Genomic DNA, 19,658 nt, shown 5'->3' with positions numbered 1-19,658 from the left:
AAAAACAGAGTTGCTTTTTTATGGGGAATTACTTGCAAAATTGACGGTTGGTTCTGGTTTAGTCGATGATCCTGGTTCTCGTAGACGGACGATTAATTTCTGCATGCAGCCCACCAACTCAAGCTGCTGGTACTGCTCTGTTCGGGAGCCAAAATAGTATTACCAATTAATTCGTGTAAATAATGGATTAGTACTCCTCTGTTTGGAAGGAGAATTAGCAAGTAATCCGCCTAAATAACGTCATTTTGATTTCAGCCATGCATGCCTTACTGGAGTAGTATAGTAGTTAAACCACTGTTGCATGCGTTAATTGGTCGCCTAGCTAATGCTCAAGGAGCTTTTCCCCACTAATGCTCAAGCTTTTTTTTTTTGCTGGTGCACTAATGCCCAAGCTTAAAATAGTTGGTCGCCTAGCTAAACAGTTTTGTTAGTTGACTGGTCCTGCTGCAGTAATTTTGAATGTCCTAATGGTGCCTAATCACTCCCAACCACAGCACGCCATTTTTTTCACAAAATGGTACTGATTGATTAGTTTCATAATGCACGTTCAGCAGGTTAGATCAAAACAATGGCGTCTTTTAAAAGATTTCAAACGAACCAGTAGCTTGCTTCTTGTGCCGGCTCATGGTACTCGGTCGCTCAAGGTTTCTGCCTCGTGCCAAACATGGCACTCGATCCGCTGGCCCAGGTGTGCCAGTACGGGGCGCTAACGTTTGTAATACATGCATTCCTACAGCAAGAAACCAAACATATACACAGCGTCATGACTGCGGTTGTGTGATCCCAATGCGGACCAATGGACTGGATATGCATATATACCAGTGGACACCGTGCACAGAAAGCATTTTTCGGACTAGTAGAGACAAAACCCTTGTTAGCAGCCCATCTGATGCATATTCCAGGAGCCGCAGCACTCCATGTTGTCAGCGAAGATCTGAATCCCGCCGAGCAAACCAGCGCACGCCTGTATAGGATTATTTTCCTTCTTATTATTCCACTGCTCTATAAAGAACCTCTCGGCCGCGGCCTCTCGCTGCTCCGAAGGCCGGCCACTTTGTCTCAGCCTTCTTGTCTCTCTGGTTCCCAGCCAACAAAGAAAGACCACGGCGAGTCGGCGACGGTACACGGAACCAATCGCATGGGCCTCCTCGACCAGCTCTCGGACTACACGGTCGCCGGCCCGCGGCCGGACCACGGTCTCGGCAGGCTCCGAAAGTACTCCTTTTCGCCCTCCTCGTCAGCCGCGCCGACCACGGACGTCCAGCCGACGGTGACCCGCAGCATCAGCATCTCCCGGCCGCCGTCTCTCTCACCCCCGTCCGGCGAGTCGACTTCCTTGCCGTCCTCCCCGGCCAGTGCGCCGGACTCTCCGTTCGCAGCAGGTGGGTCTCCGCCTCTGTTTCTTGGCCTCTACCTATGATTTCGTTCTTTGATTAGGATCGGTGTGTGACTCTGTCTCTGTGTGCCGCTCATCGACCGTGACCGCTTCTGTTGTATCTGCGATATGTCGATCCGTGGGTATGGGGCAAGAAGAACATGAACTTTTGCTTAATACATCATGGCTTGTTGCTCGAGCTCGATCCAGCCACAGAATCAGATATGTGCCCAATTCTGTTGCAGACGCAGAGTTCTATCTGAAATCAGTCGTTTCCTCTGAAATTCCTCCTCGTTAAACTGTTCTTCTATCCGAAACTTTATTCAGAAAAGTTATGCCAAGTTGTGGACACTGCATCAGTGGTTAATCTGCCTGAACTGTTGCAGGTAGCAGTAGCACGCCGAGGGTGGACGGCTGGAGGGCGTTCCGCCGGAAATCCAAGATGGCCAACGTCGACGTCGTCCGGGAGGAGGCGACCGTCGGGCCCAGGAGCTCTACTGTGTACGACTGGTACGATTTAAACGTCACCTTCACTCTCACTCCATGCTCCTTGCACCATACCAATTGTTAGCGAGGGAAAGGAGGGAGTAATGCACCGTAGTGCTTGCCGATCTATTAGCTCTGCATATATACAGTTCGAGTACATCCGTTGTGCAATCGTGCACATGATCGTGTGCCTAGTGCGCAGAGAGGGGGAAGACTAGGTCATGTCTAGAGAGAACTAGTCAACCAGCAGATATCCGTTGACACCCCGCCGCAGGTTGAGCGTCCGGTGGCCGGATGCACAAACTGGACCAAAATTCTGCGAAAGCAGCAGTCGGTAGGCCCTTCGTCATCACGTCGGCAAATTGCTGCGCCGTCGGAACGTGTAGAACACGGAGTTCACCGAGCGCCACCTTCTCCTGGACAAAATGTATGTCGAGCTCGATGTGCTTGGTGCGCCGGTGATGGACGGGGTTGGCTGCCATGTAGACACTGGAGATGTTGTCACAGTACACGACTGTGGCCTTGGGGACGCTGACGTGTAGCTCGCCCAGGAGCTGCCGGAGCCAGCAGCATTCGGCGACGACGTTAGCGACAGAACGTTACTCGGCCTCTGCACTCGATCGGGAGACCGTGGCTTGGCCTTCAAGGACCAGGAGATCAGGGCGTCGCCGAGGAAGATGGTGTAGCCGGAGGTGGAGCGGCGTGTGTCGGGGTAGCCTTCCCAGTCTGCGTCCGAGTATGCGACGAGGTCGAGCACATGGGAGCGATGAAGATAAAGGCCGTGCAACGTCGTCCCCCGCAGGTACTGGAGTATGCGCTTGACCAGAGCCAAGTGCTGATCCCGAGGGTCATGCATATGAAGGCATGCTTGTTGGACGGTGTAGGCGAGATAGGGGCGAGTCATGGTGAGGTATTGGAGCGCCCCGACCAAGCTCATGTACTCCGAAGGATCAGTGACTGGTGCACCATCAGACGCGGACAGCTTGGCACGCGTGTCCACTGCCGTCGGCGAGGGCTTGCACTCGACCATGTTGGCACGGTCAAGAAGCTCCTCTGCATATTGGCGCTGCGACAAGAAAAATCCGGAGCTGCTGCGCGTGACGCTGATGCCGAGGAAGTAGTGGAGGGAGCCAAGATCCTTCATCGAGAACTCGGCGAAGAGGCGCTGCTGGATGTGGTGAAGAAGGCGGCTCGATGAGGCGGTGAGGACAATGTCGTCGACGTACAAGAGAAGGTACGCCAGGCCGCCATCGTGGGAGTACACGAACAACGACGGATCAGCGCGCGCCGCCGTAAAGCCGACCGCACGGAGGAAGGCGGCGAATCTGTCGGACTAGGTGTGTGGGGCCTGCTTGAGGCCGTACAACGACTTGTCGAGGAGGCAGACATAGTCGGGGTGGTCGTTGTCGACGAAGCCGGCCGGTTGTTGACAGTAGACACGCTCGGCCAGTTGTCCGTGGAGAAAGGCATTGTTCACGTCCATTTGATGGACGGGCCAGTCTCGCGACACGGCAATGGCAAGCACGGCACGAATGGTGGCATACTTGACAACAGGGCTGAAAGTTTCGTCGAAGTCCACACCGGGCTGTTGCGAGAAGCCACGCACCGCCCATCGAGCTTTGTACCGTTCCAGCGAGCCGTCCTCCTTGAGCTTGTGACGGAACATCCATTTCCCGGTGACAATATTAGCACCAGGGGGGCGTGGCACCAACGTCCAGGTTTTGTTCGCCATCAACGCCCTGTACTCTTCCTGCATAGCTGTTAGCCAGAACGGATCGCGCAATGCCGTGCGCACGGTTTTTGCTATGGGAGAGATGGTGGTGACTTGTGCTTGGAGTGCGTACTTGGGATTGGGCGGGAATATGCCGCGGACACCACGAGTGGCCACGCGATGCGTACGCGCGAGTGGTGCAGGAGGCTGTGGTTGCTGGGCAGGTGGGGATGGTGTGTTGGTCGGCAGAGGCGAGGGTTCTGGTGTGCACGGGGAGGGCTCTGGTGTGGGCGATCGACATGGTGGGTCGTGAGGGGCGGGCGCTAGCAGGGACGGGCACGAGGACGGTGGCGACACCGGTGCTGGGGTGGGTGGTAAGATGGTGGGACGAGGGACTGGCGGCTGATATGTATCATCGTCAGCAGTAGTCAGGGGGTGTGTCGTAGGTGCAGGAGTGTGATAGGGGAAGGTGAAGGAAATATGCCCTAGAGGCAATAATAAAGTTATTATTTATTTCCTTATTTCATGATAAATGTTTATTATTCATGTTAGAATTGTATTAACTGGAAACATAATACATGTGTGAATACATAGACCAACATAGTGTCACTAATATGCCTCTACTTGACTAGCTCGTTAATCAATGATGGTTAAGTTTTCTAACCATAGACATGAGTTGTCATTTGATTAACAGGGTCACATCATTAGGACAATGATGTGATTGACTTGACACATTCCGTTAGCTTAGCACTTGATCGTTTAGTATGTTGCTATTGCTTTCTTCATGACTTATACATGTTCCTATGACTATGAGATTATGCAACTCCCGTTTACCAGAGGAACACTTTGTGTGCTACCAAGCGTCACAACGTAACTGGATGATTATAAAGGTGATCTAGAGGTGTCTCCGAAGGTACTTGTTGAGTTGGCATATTTCGAGATTAGGATTTGTCACTCCGATCGTCAGAGAGGTATCTCTGGGCCCACTCGGTAATACACATCACTATAAGCCTTGCAAGCATTGTAACTAATGAGTTAGTTGCGGGATGATGTATTATGGAACGAGTAAAGAGACTTGCCGGTAACGAGATTGAACTAGGTATTGAGATACCGACGATCAAATCTCGGGCAAATAACATATCGATGACAAAGGGAACAACGTATGTTGTTATGTGGTTTGACTGATAAAGATCTTCATAGAATATGTAGTAGCCAATATGAGCATCCAGGTTCCACTATTGGTTATTGTCCGGAGACGTGTCTCGGTCATGTCTACATAGTTCTCAAACCCGTAGGGTCCGCACGCTTAACGTTCGGTGACGATTTGTATTATGAGTTTATGTGTTTTGATGTACCGAAGGTAGTTCGGAGTCCCGGATAAGATCGGGGACATGATGAGGAGTCTCGAAATGGTTGAGACGTAAAGATCGATATATTGGATGACTATATTCGGACATCGGAAAGGTTCCGAGTGATTCGGGTATTTTTCGAAGTACCGGAGAGTTACGGGAATTTGTTGGGGAGTATATGGGCGTTATTGAGCTTTAGGGGAAAGAGAATAGAGAGGCTACACGTCCCCCAATGCTTAGTCCGAATTGTACTAGGGGGAGGGGCGGCGCCCCCTCCTTCCTTCTCTTCTCTTTTCCCTTTCCTTCTCTTCTACTCCTACTACTTGGAAGGGCTCCTAGTTCTACTAGGAAAGCGGGAATCCTACTCCCGGTGGGAGTAGGACTCCCCGAGGGCGCGCCATAGAGAGGGCTGGCCCTCCCCCTCCTCTACTCCTTTATATACGGGGATGGGGGCACCCCTTGGAGACACAACAATTGATCATTGATCTTTTAGCCGTGTGCGGTGCCCCCCTCCATCATAATCCACGTCGGTCATATCGTAGCGGTGCTTAGGCAAAGCCCTGCGTCGGTAGCATCCTCATCACCGTCATCACGCCGTCATGCTGATGGAACTCTCCCTCGAAGATCTGCTAGATCAGAGTTCGTGGGAAGTCATCGAGCTGAACGTGTGCTGAACTCGGAGGTGCCGTACGTTCGGTACTTGGATCGATCAGATCGTGAAGACGTACACTACATCAATCGTGTTGTGCTAACGCTTCCGCTTTCGGTCTACGAGGGTACGTGGACACACTCTCCCCTCTCGTTGTTATGCATCACCATGATCCTGAGTGTGCGTAGGATTTTTTTTGAAATTACTACGTTCCCCCACAGTGGCATCCGAGCCTGGTTTTATGCGTAGATGTTATATGCACGAGTAGAACACAAGTGAGTTGTGCGTGATACAAGTCATACCGCTTACCAGCATATCATACTTTGGTTCGGTGGTGTTGTTGGATGAAGCGACCCGGACCGACATTACGCGTACGCTTACCCGAGACTGGTTCTACCGACGTGCTTTCCACATAGGTGGCTGGCGGGTGTCAGTTTCTTCAACTTTAGTTGAACCGAGTGTGGCTACGCCCGGTCCTTGAGAAGGTTAAAATAACACTAACTTGATGAACTATAGTTGTGGTTTTGATGCAGGGGCGGAGCCAGGATGAAATGCGAGAGGGGGCAAAGATGTAGTATAATTTTTTTTCGAAAGAACTATATACGAACTAATGGCTAGATCACTTAAAACCCCAACCACACAAGCACATATATAGTGTGTAAGAAGTAAAGTCATATATTTCATGAATATACTTATGAAAAGTTCATTCCCAAAGTAACTGTAAACTAACCACTTAAGGCACAAAAACTTGAGAAATCAATATGGCGTTCCTTTTTATTCATACGCCCCAAATTTCTAAGCTTCAAGCTGCATGAAAAAGAAACATCTTTAAATATGAGAGAATGTAAATACTGATAAATAAATAAATAAAATAAGCTTGAGAACATTACCTCCTTCCGTTTCATCCCACGTCGTCTTTTCACATGAAAGCGTTTAACTATCACCTCATTAGTAATATTATCTAGCATTTCCTTTTCTACGAAGCAAATAAGGCTATTGCTCAAATAATCATCACCCATCTTGTTACGTAAAGCATTCTTCACAAGCTTCATTGCGGAGAAGCATCTCTCAACAGTTGCAGTGGCAACAGGAAGAGTCAGTACTAATTTCAAAAGTCGATAGAGAAGAGGATAAGAAAAGTGCTTCTTCATAGATACCATTAGTTTGGCCAGATCATTGATAGTTTCCAAGCTAGCAAATCTTGTATCATTGCGTACATTATCTATGTACAGGCAAAGCTCCTTCTCAAGATGCTCCAACTCAGTATCACTAAAGTCATTAGGATAAAACTTAGCCAACTTCAACAACTTCTCATGATCATAGTGACAAACTGACCGCTTGGGTTGAAAGCAGACATACAACAAAGCAACTCATTGTTTACCTCATTGAATCTGCGATTTAGTTCTTCTGCCAATAAATCCAAGACAACAAAAAAACAATCAACACCATAATGATGCTCATTATTAATGCTAGTCCTCTGCCTTGGCTTCTTTGGATTTACGTACTCCTTTTCCATGTCCACAACCGAGATATCATTCTTGTCGCAAAAAGAACATACCTTGCTCAGGAGAGAATTCCATCCATGTTGAGATCTAAGCTTATTTAGCTCTCGCTTAACAGATTCCACATCTGATATAGCATTTACAATGTCCATATCCTTTCTCTGAAATGTTTTTGACAGCCCATTTATTAAAGCTAATATAATCATCATCATGTGTAGAAAGAATGCAGAATCAAATGACCGGAAATATTTTAGAAGACCACTGGCTTGACGTTGCTTAGTAGCATCCGAGCCCTCTTCCTCCACATACTCTAGAACTTTTACCACCGAGGTAAACATCTTCGACAAACTTGACAAAGTGGTATAGTGAGAATTCCATCTTGTATCTCCTGGTCTTTGAAGAGAAAGCTCCTGGTTTAATCCGGACCCTGTAGCAATCTCTCCCTTACCAATTGCTTTCCTCACTTCTTCTCGATGGTTCTCTCTAAGTTTATCCTTTCTCTTGCAAGATGATCCAACGACATTCACCAATAATGATATCATATCAAAGAAATCTCCAACATCAAATATCTTTTTTGCAATGGCCACAACAACCAAGTTAAGTTTATGAGCAAAACAATGTACGTAATAAGCTGACCTGTTCTCCCTCATAATCTTGGCTTGCAAACCATTAAACTCACCTGCCATATTACTGGCCCCATCATAACCTTGTCCTCTCACTTGGTGTAGACTCAATCAAGCTTTGCAATTATAAAATCAATTTTAGACTTGAGATAAGCAGATGTTGTTTCCCCCACATGAAGAACACCAACAAACCTCTCATTTGATAGCCCACATGTATCTACATAACGTAGAACCACTGCCATTTGCTCTTTGTCAGAAACATCACGACATTCATCAACTAATAAGCCGGACACGCCATTGTCAAGCTCCTTCAAAATACAACTCAATACTTCTTCTGCAAAGCACTTAGTAATATCCTTCTGAATTGTTGAAGACAGTAACTAATTATTAAGTGGAGCATTTTTGAATGCTTTGGCTATAACATCATTGTGCATAATTGTATAATCCACCAGCTCCCTGTAGTTACCTTTATTTGTAGACTCTTTTGACTCATCATGGCCACGAAAAGGTTGTCCTTGATGCAACAAGTATCTGCATACATCAATTGCAGCATTTAACCGGATAAGATGCTCATTCTTCTCAAGGTCGGTCTGTTTATACAAGGCTACAGGAATTGATTGTTCTGTTCTCATTAGATCCTCACATTTCTTTAGTGCCTTGTTATGAAAACTATCACGATCTATCACGATCGCCCACATGAGTTGCAAATCTCTCTATTGCCTTCTTCCAGTTGACAAAGCCATCAACCACAAATGCATCATGGCCAGGTTTGTTACCTTTAATGTTGTCCCTAAACAAATAGCAGTACAAGCAATATGCCTCGTCCTCTACCTCACTGTACTCTAGCCACTTACGATGCAGATTATACCATTCGGGACTAAAATACCGCTTACTCTTACCAATCCATCTCGGTTTAAACTTGGAGGGACAAGGTTGATATGCCCCCCATGCAAGGTACTTTCTCCTAATCTCCTCATGCTGATTGACATTAAAATCTGTAAGCCTCTTCCTTTTAGATGGATCACGAGTAAGCTTGTCCAGATCAACTATTTCAGGCATACTACCAGTCGTCGACTTTGCAAAAAAATCTCCATTAGCTTTCCTGTCAATGCCAAATAGTTGAACATTAAATAAATCATAATACCAGAAGGTGAAATATCACCATAGGCTTTATTCTACTCCAACGACTTCAAACTTGTTCATACAAAATTAGTAGATTTAGGCGTTTAGCAAGGTTCAGTCAACCTAATTATCAATTCATACATTACAAATTTACAATCTATATATGTACACAGGATATTTGATACATTTACTACTGAACAAAATAAAGATATAGAAATTAGAAGGAAAAGGCCAAGAAAACTGAACCTACGGCTTACCTTGATTGATCAGCGCGACAACGTCCACAGATTGTTTCCTGCCGGTGCAGAACAGCCAGACCCAAACGACATGCACCGTGTGAAATTGCGAATCGAGGATGGCCGCCGGAGTGGCGTCGTGTAGTGTAGGTGCCACGTACAGCCATGGACTGCAAGCGTCGGCGGCTTCGATGTGTCAATCAGTCAAGGCGACAGGCGGCAAACTCGTGATCTCCTGATTTCCCGAAGGCGATGTGTGTTTCCAACGAATTGGGCAGCAGCCTGCTCGTACTCTATTTAGATGGGCTGCTGGGCTAGCTATTATTTCCTATACATGGACGTGGGCTTGAAATATATGACAACAAACTGAGAGTAGAGGGGGCAAACACCTTGAGCTGAGCGGGGGCAACATTGCACATACTGGGCCTGGTATAAAAGGGCCCAAAAAACGAGTGGGGGCATTCGCCCCCACAACCCAGTACGTAGATTCGCCCCTGTTTTGATGCGTAGGTAAGAACGGTTCTTGCTCAGCGCGTAGCAGCCACGTAAAACTTGCAACAATAAAGTAGAGGACGTCTAACTTGTTTTCGCAGGGCATGTTGTGATGTGATATGGTCAAGACATGATGAGATATAAGTTGTTGTATGAGATGATCATGTTTTGTTGAAGTTATCGGAAACTGGCAGAAGCCTTATGGTTGTCCCTTTATTTCATAAGATGCAATCGCCAAATAATTGCTTTACTTTATCGCTATGCGATAGCAATAGTTGCAAAAGCAATAGTCGCGAAACGACCATGTGACGACACATTGATATAGATCAAGATTATGGAGATCATGGTGTCATGCCGGTGATGATGGAGATCATGACGATGCTTTGGAGATGGAGATCAAAGGCACAAGATGATCATGGCCATATCATGTCACATATTTTGATTGCATGTGATGTTTATCTTTTATGCATCTTATTTTGCTTTGATTGACAGTAGAATTATAAGATGATCTCTCACTAAATTTCAGGATAAAAGTGTTCTCCCTGAGTATGCACCGTTGCCAAAGTTTGTCGTGCTGAGACACCACGTGATGATCAGGTGTGATAAGCTCTACGTCCATCTACAACGGGTGCAAGCCAATTTTGCACATGCAGAATACTCAGGTTAAACTTGACGAGCCTAGCATATGCAGATATGGCCTCGGAACACTGGAGACCGAAAGGTCAAGCGTGAATCATATAGTAGATATGATCAACATAGTGATGTTCACCATTGAAAACTACTCCATCTCACGTGATGATCGAACATGGTGTAGTTGATATGGATCACGTGATCACTTAGATGATTAGAGGGATGTCTATCTAAGTGGGAGGTCTTAAGTAATATGATTAATTGAACTTTAATTTATCAGGAACTTAGTCCTGGTAGTATTAGCATATCTATGTCATAGATCAATAGCTTGCGTTTAGCTCCCTTGTTTTATTTTTGATATGTTCCTAGAGAAAACTAAGTTGAAAGATGTTAGTAGCAATAAGGCGGATTGGATCCGTGATCTGAGAATTATCCTCATTGCTGCACAGAAGAATTATTTCCTTAATGCACCTCTAGGTGACAGACTTATTGCAGGAGCAGATGCATACGTTATGAACGTTTGGCTAGCTCAATATGATGACTACTTGATAGTTTATTGCACCATGCTTAACGGCTTAGAATCGGGACTTCAAAGACGTTTTGAACGTCATGGACCATATGAGATGTTCCAGGAGTTGAAGTTAATATTTCAAGCAAATACCCTAGTTGAGAGATATGAAGTCTCCAACAAGTTCTATAGCTAAAAGATGGAGGAGAATAGCTCAAGCAGTGAGCATGTGTCAGATTGTCTAGGTACTATAATCACTAAAATCAAGTGGGAGTTAATCTTCCAGATAAGATAGTGATTGACAGAATTCTCTAGTCACCATCACCAAGTTGGTAGAACTTCGAGATGAACTATAGTATGCAAGGGATGACGAAAATGATTTCTGAGCTTTTCATGATGATGAAATCAATGAAGGTAGAAGTCAAGAAAGAGCATCAAGTGTTGATGATTAACAAGACCACTAATTTCGAGAAAAGGGCAAAGGGAAAGAAAGGGAACTTCAAGAAGAACGGCAAGCAAGTTGCTGCTCAAAGTGAAGAAGCCCAAGTCTGGACCTAAGCCTGAGACTAAGTGCTTTTATTGCAAAGGGACTAGCCACTGGAAGCGGAACTGCCCCAAGTATTTGGCGGATAAGAAGGATGGCAAAGTAAACAAAGGTATATTGGATATACATGTTATTGATGTGCACTTTACTAGTGTTTATAGCAACCCCTCGGTATTTGATACTAGTTCAGTTGCTAAGAGTAGTAACTTGAAACGGGAGTTGCAGAATGCACAGAGACTAGTTAAGGGTGAAGTATCGATGTGTGTTAGAAGTAGTTCCAAGAATGATATGATCATCATCGCACACTCCCTATACTTTCGGGATTAGTGTTGAACCTAAATAAGTGTTATTTGGTGTTTGCGTTGAGCATGAATATGATTTTATTATGTTTATTGCAATACGGTTATTCATTTGAGTAAGAGAATAATTGTTATTCTGTTTACATGAATAAAACCTTCTATGGTTATACACCCAATGATAATGGTTTCTTAAATCTCGATCGTAGTGATACACATATTCATAATATTGAAGCCAAAAGATGCAAAGTTAATAATGATAGTGCAACTTATTTGTGGCACTGCCGTTTAGGTCATATTGGTGTAAAGCGCATGAAGAAAATCCATGTTGATGGGTTTTGGAATCACTTGATTATGAATCAGATGATGCTTGTGAACCATGCCTCATGGGCAAAGATGACTAAGACTCCGTTCTCCAGAACAATGGAGCGAGCAACTGACTTATTGGATATAATACATACTGATGTATGAGGTCCGATGAGTGTTGAGACTCGCGGCGGGGATCGTTATTTTCTGACCTTCACAGATGATTTGAGCAGATATGGGTATATCTACTTGAAGAAACATAAGTCTGAAACATTTGAAAAGTTCAAAGAATTTCAGAGTGAAGTGGAAAATCATCATAACAAGAAAATAAACTTTCTATGATCTAATCGTAGAGGTGAATATTTGAGTTACGAGTTTGGTCTTCAATTAAAACAATGTGGAATAGTTTCATAAACTCATGCTGCCTTGAACACCACAGCGTAATGGTGTGTCTGAATGTCATAACCGCACTTTATTTGATATAGTGCAATCTATGATGTCTCTTACTGATTTACCGCTATCATTTTGGGGTTATGCTTTAGAGACGGCCGCATTCACGTTAAATAGGGCACCATAAAAATCCGTTGAGACGACGCCTTATGAACTATGGTTTGGCAAGGAACCAAAGTTGTCATTTCTTAAAGTTTGGGGCTGCGATTCTTATGTGAAAAAGCTTCAACCTGATAAGCTCGAACTCAAATCGGAGAAATGTGTCTTCATATGATACCCAAAGGAAACTGTTGGGTACACCTTCTATCACAGATCCGAAGGCAAGACATTCGTTGCTAAGAATGGATCCTTTCTAGAGAAGGAGTTTCTCTCGAAAGAAGTGAGTGGGAGGAAAGTAGAACTTGATGAGGTAATTGTACCTGCTCCCTTATTGGAAAGTAGTTCATTATAGAAATCTGTTTCTGTGACTCCTACACCAATTAGTGAATAAGCTAATGATGATGATCATGTAACTTCAGATCAAGTTACTACCAAACCTCGTAGGTCAACAAGAGTGAGATCTGCACCAGAGTGGTACGGTAATCCTGTTCTGGAGGTCATTTCAATTGACCATGACGAACCTACCAACTATGAGGAAGCGATGATCAGCCCAGATTCCGCGAAATGGCTTGAGGCCATGAAATCTGAGGTGGGATCCATGTATGAGAACAAAGTGTGGACTTTGGTTGACTTGCCCGATGATCGGAAAGCCATAAAAAATAAATGGATCTTCAAGAGGAAGACGGACGCTGATAGTAGTGTTACTATCTACAAAGCTAGACTTGTCGAAAAAGGTTTTGACAAAGTTCAAGGTGTTGACTGCGATGAGATTTTCTCACTCGTATCGATGCTTAAAGTCTGTCTGAATCATGTTAGCAATTGCTGCATTTTATAAAATCTGACAAATGGATAACAAAACTGCAATCCTTAATGGATTTATTAAAGAAGAGTTTTATATGATGCAACCAGAAGGTTTTGTCAATCCTAAAGGTGCTAACAAAATGTGCAAGCTCCAACGATCCATCTGTAGACTGGTGCAAGCATCTCGCAGTTGGATTATACGCTTTGATGAGTTGATTAAAGCATATAGTTTTATACAGACTTGCGGTGAAGCCTGTATTTACAAGAAAGTGAGTGGGAGCACTACAACATTTCTGATAAGTATATGTGAATGACATATTGTTGATCGGAAATAATGTAGAATTATTCTGCAAAGCATAAAGGAGTGTTTGAAAGGAGTTTTTCAAAGAAAGACCTCGGTGAAGCTGCTTACATATTGAGCATCAAGATCTATATTGATAGATCAAGACGCTTGATAAGTTTTTTTCAATGAGTTCATACCTTGACAAGATTTTGAAGTAGTTCAAAATGGAACAGTCAAAGAAAGAGTTCTTACCTGTGTTACAAGGTGTGAAGTTGAGTAAGACTCAAAGCCCGACCACGGCAGAAGATAGAGAGAGTGAAAGTCATTCCCTATGCCTCAGCCATAGTTTCTAGAAAGTTTGCCATGCTGTGTACCAGATCTGTTGTATACCCTACACTGAGTTAACAAGGGAGTACAATAGTGATCTAGGAGTAGATCACTGGACAACGGTCAAAATTATCCTTAGTGGAATAAGGATATGTTTCTCGATTATGGAGGTGACAAAAGGTTCGTCGTAAAGGGTTACGTCGATGCAAATTTTGACACAGATCCAGATGACTCTAAGTCTCAATCTGGATACATTTTGAAAGTAGGAGCAATTAGCTCACAAGAAAAACATGATCACACCTTAGTACTCTTTGGGTGTTAATCACATAGCGATGTGAACTAGATTATTGGCTCTAGTAAACCATTTGGGTGTTGGTCACATGACGATGTGAACTATGGGTGTTAATCACATGATGATGTGAACTATTGGTGTTAAATCACATGGCGATGTGAACTAGATTATTGACTCTAGTGCGAGTGGGAGACTGAAGGAAATATGCCCTAGAGGCAATAATAAAGTTATTATTTATTTCCTTATTTCATGATAAATGTTTATTATTCATGCTAGAATTGTATTAACTGTAAACATAATACATGTGTGAATACATAGACAAACATAGTGTCACTAGTATGCCTCTACTTGACTAGCTCGTTAATCAAAGATGGTTAAGTTTCCTAACCATAGACAAGAGTTGTCATTTGATTAACGGGGTCACATAATTAGGAGAATGATGTGATTGACTTGACCCATTCCGTTAGCTTAACACTTGATCGTTTAGTATGTTGATATTGCTTTCTTCATGACTTATACATGTTCCTATGACTATGAGATTATGCAACTCCCGTTTACCGGAGGAACACTTTGTGTGCTACCAAAAGTCACAACGTAATTGGGTGATTATAAAGGTGCTCTACAGGTGTCTCCGAAGGTACTTGTTGAGTTGGCGTATTTCGAGATTAGGATTTGTCACTCCGATCGTCGGAGAGGTATCTCTGGGCCCACTCAGTAATACACATCACTATAAGCCTTGCAAGCATTGTAACTAATGAGTTAGTTGCGGCATGATGTGTTACGGAACGAGTAAAGAGACTTGCCAGTAACGAGATTGAACTAGGTATTGAGATACCGACGATCGAATCTCGGGCAAGTAACATACCGATGACAAAGGGAACAACGTATGTTGTTATGCGGTTTGACTAATAAAGATCTTCGTAGAATATGTAGGAGATAATATGAGCATCCAGGTTCTGCTATTGGTTATTGACCGGAGACGTGTCTCGGTCATGTCTACATAGTTCTCGAACCCGTAGGGTCCGCACGCTTAACGTTCGGTGACGATTTGTATTATGAGTTTATGTGTTTTGATGTACCGAAGGTAGTTCGGAGACCCGTATGAGATCAGGGACATGACGAGGAGTCTCGAAATGGTCGAGACGTAAAGATCGATATATTGGACGACTATATTCGGATATCGGAAAGGTTCTGAGTGATTCGGGTATTTTTCGGAGTACCGGAGAGTTACGGGAATTCGCCAGGGAGTGTATGAGCCTTATTGGGCTTTAGGGGAAAAAGAGAGGAGAGGTTGCGCCCCCCCCCCCCAATGGTTAGTACGAATTGGACTAGGGGGAGGGGCGGCGCCCCCTCCTTCCTGCTATTCTCCTTTCCCTTTCCTTCTCTCCTACTCCTACTACTTGGAAGGGCTCCTAGTTCTACTAGGAAAGGGGGAATCCTACTCCCGGTGGGAGTAAGACTCCCCTAGTGTGCGCCATAGAGAGCCCCCCCTCGTCCAATCCTTTATATATGGGGATGGGGGCATCCCTTGGAGACACAACAATTGATCATTGACCTTTTAGCCGTGTGCCGTGCCCCCCTCCACCATAATCCACCTCGGTCATATCGTAGCGGTGCGTAGGCGAAGCCTTGCATCGGTAGCATCATCATCACCGTCATCACGCCGTCATGCTGACGGAACTCTCCCTCGAAGCTCTGATGGATCAGAATTCGTGGGACGTCATCGCGCTGAAGGTGTGCTGAACTCGGAGGTGCCGTACGTTCGGTACTTGAATCGGTCGGATCGTGAAGACGTACGACTACATCAACCGCGTTGTGCTAACGCTTCCGCTTTCGGTCTACGAGGGTACGTGGACACACTCTCCCCTCTCGTTGCTATGCATCACCATGATTCTGAGTGTGCGTATGATTTTTTTTGAAATTATTATGTTCCCCAACAGAAGGAGCTCTCGTCAAAGAAGACATGGCAGGAAACGATAACTTTGCATGTCATTCCGTTATAGCAGCGGTACCCCTTGTAATCAGGCGAATAGCCAAGGAATGCGCATGCGGTCAAGCGGGGAGCTAATTTGTGAGCAGCGGTGGCCGTGGTGTTTGGGTAGCATAGATACCCGAAAACACGCATGTGCGCGTAATCCGGGTGAGCACCGAAGAGTAGATAGAAGGGGGTGAGGTTATGGCATGGACGACATGGGCGTCTATTTAGGATGAAAGTGGCGGTGTTGAGGGCCTCTGCCCAAAAAGAAAACGGCATGGAGGCGTAGATTAGAAGACTACAGACAATGTCGTTTAGGGTTCGCAAGATCTGTTGTCTGTTTGGGGGGCTTGTGTAGGGGCACGACATACGTAGTGCAATGCCGTGTGTGGAGAAGAACTCGCGGGTGGAATGGTTGTCAAATTCACGTCCATTGTCTGTTTGGAGGGTTAGGATGTTCAGGTTAAAGTGGCGATGAATGAAGTTCTGAAACGTTAGTAAAGTGGAGAGAACTTCAGACTTGGCGCGCAGAGGGAACGTCCAAACGAAATGACTATAGTCATCTAGCACAACTAAGTAGTATTTGCAAATGGTAAACTTTGTACAGGAGAGGTCCATATGTCACAGTGAACTAACTAAAATGGAAAGTAAGATACATGCTGTGAATCTGAAAACGGCAATCTAATGTGTTTAACGAGCTGACAGGCATGTCAAGTGTGAGCTGGGGCGGCCATTGTGGAAGGAGAGGCTTGTTGCAGGGTGGTGGCCAAAGCATCACGTCCTGGGTGGCCGAGACGTTGATGCCAGAGGTCCACGGTGGCGGCGATGAGATTGTGGTGTGTGTGTGTGTGTGCTTGACGGAGTAGAGCTCGCCGTCGTCATCACATCGGAGGATCTCCCTCTTTGTTCGCCGTTCCTTAACAAAAAAACCGATATCATCAAAGTCAACATTAACGGGATTATCACGGGCAAGAGTTTTGACAGAGATAAGGTTTTTGATTATGTTTGGGAAGACAAGAACATTGTGAAGGGAGAGGGGAGAAGATGCAGTAGGGATGATTTGGTGGCCGGAGTGCGTGACAGTCAAGGACGATCCGTCACCCAAAACTATGCGAGAAGGAGCAATAGGGTGAGATGAGGCAAGAATACCTGAGGACGAGGCCATATGCGACGTGGCTCCTGTGTCAAGATAACACTCGCCGCCGGCAGGTGACGGCAGAGCCGGCTGCTGCATAGACATGCTGTTCAGGGCCTGGATGAGGGTCGTCCGGTCCCATGACGGCGTGTTTAGAGCACTGTAGGGCGGTGCCGGGGCGTAGGGTGGAGGAGTGCCATAGGGTGGGGCCGGAGCGCCGTAGGGCGGGGCCGTCTGGTGATGAGACGCGGTCCCCGCGAACGGAGCGGGCGCGCCAGGGCGCGCGCCGAGGATGCCAGAGCCAGGAGCGTGAGAGCGCCATGGCATCGCCCAAGCATGGACCATGCCGGTCCACGGTGCCGAAGATGGTGCCGGGGGACGCGGTAGAACCGCGTTGTTGTAGGCGCCCCCGCCGGTGCCGCCGCCAGAGTTGGCCTTTCCCTTGCCCTTGTAGCGGCCACCGCCGCTTTTGTTGTTGTGGGGGCGGTTGGGGCCGCTCCCCCCGCCGGATTTGGAGCTGCCCGAGCCACCAGAAGCAGGCGGGCGCGCGGCGTGGAGAGCCATGTCGGTGGTGCCGCTGCCCTGCGCGGCGTGGCGACTCTCCTCCAGGAGCAGGAAGGCGCGGTAGGCAAGGAAAGTGGGGAGAGGCCACTGCATGGTGACAATCGGGATGTCATAGTGCAAGCGAGGAGCGAGACCACGGAACATGTTCAGTACCTGGTCACGGTCAGTGACAGGCTCGCCAAGATCAGCCAGGCGGTCGACACACTCCTTGAGGTGGGGGTAGTAGGCGATCACAGAAGACGAGGCCTGCTCGATCCGACGGAATCCCGTGGTGAGGTAGACAGCCTGGTGCTCAATATTCTCCAAGAAGAGGGTGGCGATGGAGGCCCAGATCTGCGCAGCCGTGGCGTTCCTTTGATGGACGAGGCCGAAGATTTCTGGGCTGACCCGGTTGTACAGCCACGACACGATGTGGGCGTCGTCTTGGCGCCAGTAAGCCGCCGTCGCGCGGGGGGGGGGGGGGGGGGGGGGGGGGGGGGGGGGGGGGGGGGGGGGGGGGGGGGGGGGGGGGGTCGATGATGTGGTCGGTGATGCCGCTCTTGGCGAACATGACCTCGAAGAGTGTGCGCCACAGTGTGTTGTTGGGCGGCGCCAGGGTGAGAACCAGCGGGACATGTTGGTTGATGAAGATCCCGGCCAGTGGCGACGAGAGGGCGACCGCCGCAACGGAGGAGTCGGGCTCACGAGGGAAGAGGGCGCCGCCCCGCGCGGAGTTGGCGAGCGCAGATGGAGTGAGCAGAGGGGTTGAGGCGGCCGGGGCTCGGAGGGGGGTGCTTGAGCCATGACTGACCGGAGGAGGGGGAGGTGGCGGTGGTGCGGTCATGGCGAGAGCGGGCGGTGCAGAGAGGCAGCGGAAGAGCGGTTACAGGCGTAGGAGGTGGAGAGCATATGATACCATGTTAGCGAGGGAAAGGAGGGAGTAATGCACCGTAGTGCTTGCCGATCTATTAGCTCTGCATATATACAGTTCGAGTACATCCATTGTGCAATCATGCACATGATCGTGCGCCTAGTGCGCAGGGAGGGGGAAGACTAGGTCATGTCTAGAGAGAACTAGTCAACCAGCAGATATCCGTTGACACCAAGGATGATCCATACACAAATACTACCTACTGGATACTACGTCAGACCAATCATTCTTCCGAAAAATAGATGTTAGAACATATGACAGAAGGGTCAGCGTGGTAAGTGATTCCGTTCTACTAACTCTGGATCGTGTGGTTGTAGGGTGGTGATTAGTTCATTGGACCGATGAATCAGCAGGACCGAGGTACGAAATAATCGACGGATGCCGACGAAGCAGAGGAGCTAGATGGTGTGTTTGCGGCCGCGAGTTCGTCGTGTCATATGCATTCCGGCTATTGTGTAATCGTTGTGTTAACTAGGTGCACTGTGTTTTCTTCTTTTAGGTAGTTGTGCGCCCCTTCGGGCTGCGAAAGTACGTGGTGCCTGTAGCAGTAGTAGGCTCCGATCGAGATGCGGTGCCTCCACAAGGACGCCTTTTTGTGTGTGGAGGAGATGAGCGCTGAAATGGTCATGCAATGCAAGTGTTCGATCCTACTTCGGTTTCACACAGTGGTGTTGTAATTGAGAACTGTGCAGTAAAATGCAAATAAAACAAGGCCAGACCTATATTTCGTTTTCTGTGAGTTGTAACTTGCCTGTGGTCGCACATTACCATCGCCGTCCCAATAGCCAGCAACTTCTCTCCATTGATCTTTCAAAAATGGATTATTATTATTTTTTGCTGTGTTTAGGTTTGTATGGTTTTTTTTTCTCTTTTCAAGGGTTCTTTTTTCCCATTATTTTTTGACATTTTCTTAACTTTCCTTCGTGTTCTCCTCCTTTTGCTTTCAATTCATTTCGGTTTTTCCTTCCGGTTCTTATTCGCTTCTTAAATTTC

At 46.7% G+C, this 19,658-nt stretch overlaps 1 protein-coding gene across 2 annotated transcripts; it reads left to right on the top strand.

Moving 5' to 3' along the window:
• The first annotated feature begins 1,052 nt into the window (after positions 1-1,052).
• Positions 1,053-19,386, top strand: LOC125525780 (dormancy-associated protein homolog 3-like). 2 transcript variants are annotated; one of them, XM_048690791.1, is made up of 3 exons: positions 1,053-1,382; positions 1,762-1,885; positions 18,983-19,386. In XM_048690791.1, exons 1-3 carry the CDS (start codon positions 1,139-1,141, stop codon positions 19,008-19,010), a joined length of 396 nt encoding a protein of 131 aa, XP_048546748.1. In that variant the 5' UTR covers positions 1,053-1,138; the 3' UTR covers positions 19,011-19,386. The 2 variants fall into 2 exon arrangements, with proteins under 2 accessions (XP_048546748.1, XP_048546747.1); XM_048690790.1 differs by lacking the exon at positions 18,983-19,386 and adding an exon at positions 10,072-10,131.
• Positions 19,387-19,658: the final 272 nt, after the last annotated feature.

Source organism: Triticum urartu, chromosome 7 (assembly GCF_003073215.2).
Source record: "Triticum urartu cultivar G1812 chromosome 7, Tu2.1, whole genome shotgun sequence".
NCBI classification, from domain to species: Eukaryota; Viridiplantae; Streptophyta; class Magnoliopsida; order Poales; family Poaceae; genus Triticum; species Triticum urartu.
Note: the sequence above shows the minus strand (reverse complement) of the source record. Positions and strands in the feature narration are given on the sequence as shown.

Coding starts and splice junctions, on each gene's coding strand:
- LOC125525780 (XM_048690790.1), top strand. CDS start 1,139: ATGGGCCTCCTCGACCAGCTCTCGGACTACACGGTCGCCGGCCCGCGG. Junction 1,383..1,761: donor GGACTCTCCGTTCGCAGCAG/GTGGGTCTCCGC, acceptor GAACTGTTGCAG/GTAGCAGTAGCACGCCGAGG. Junction 1,886..10,071: donor AGCTCTACTGTGTACGACTG/GTACGATTTAAA, acceptor ACTAAATTTCAG/GATAAAAGTGTTCTCCCTGA.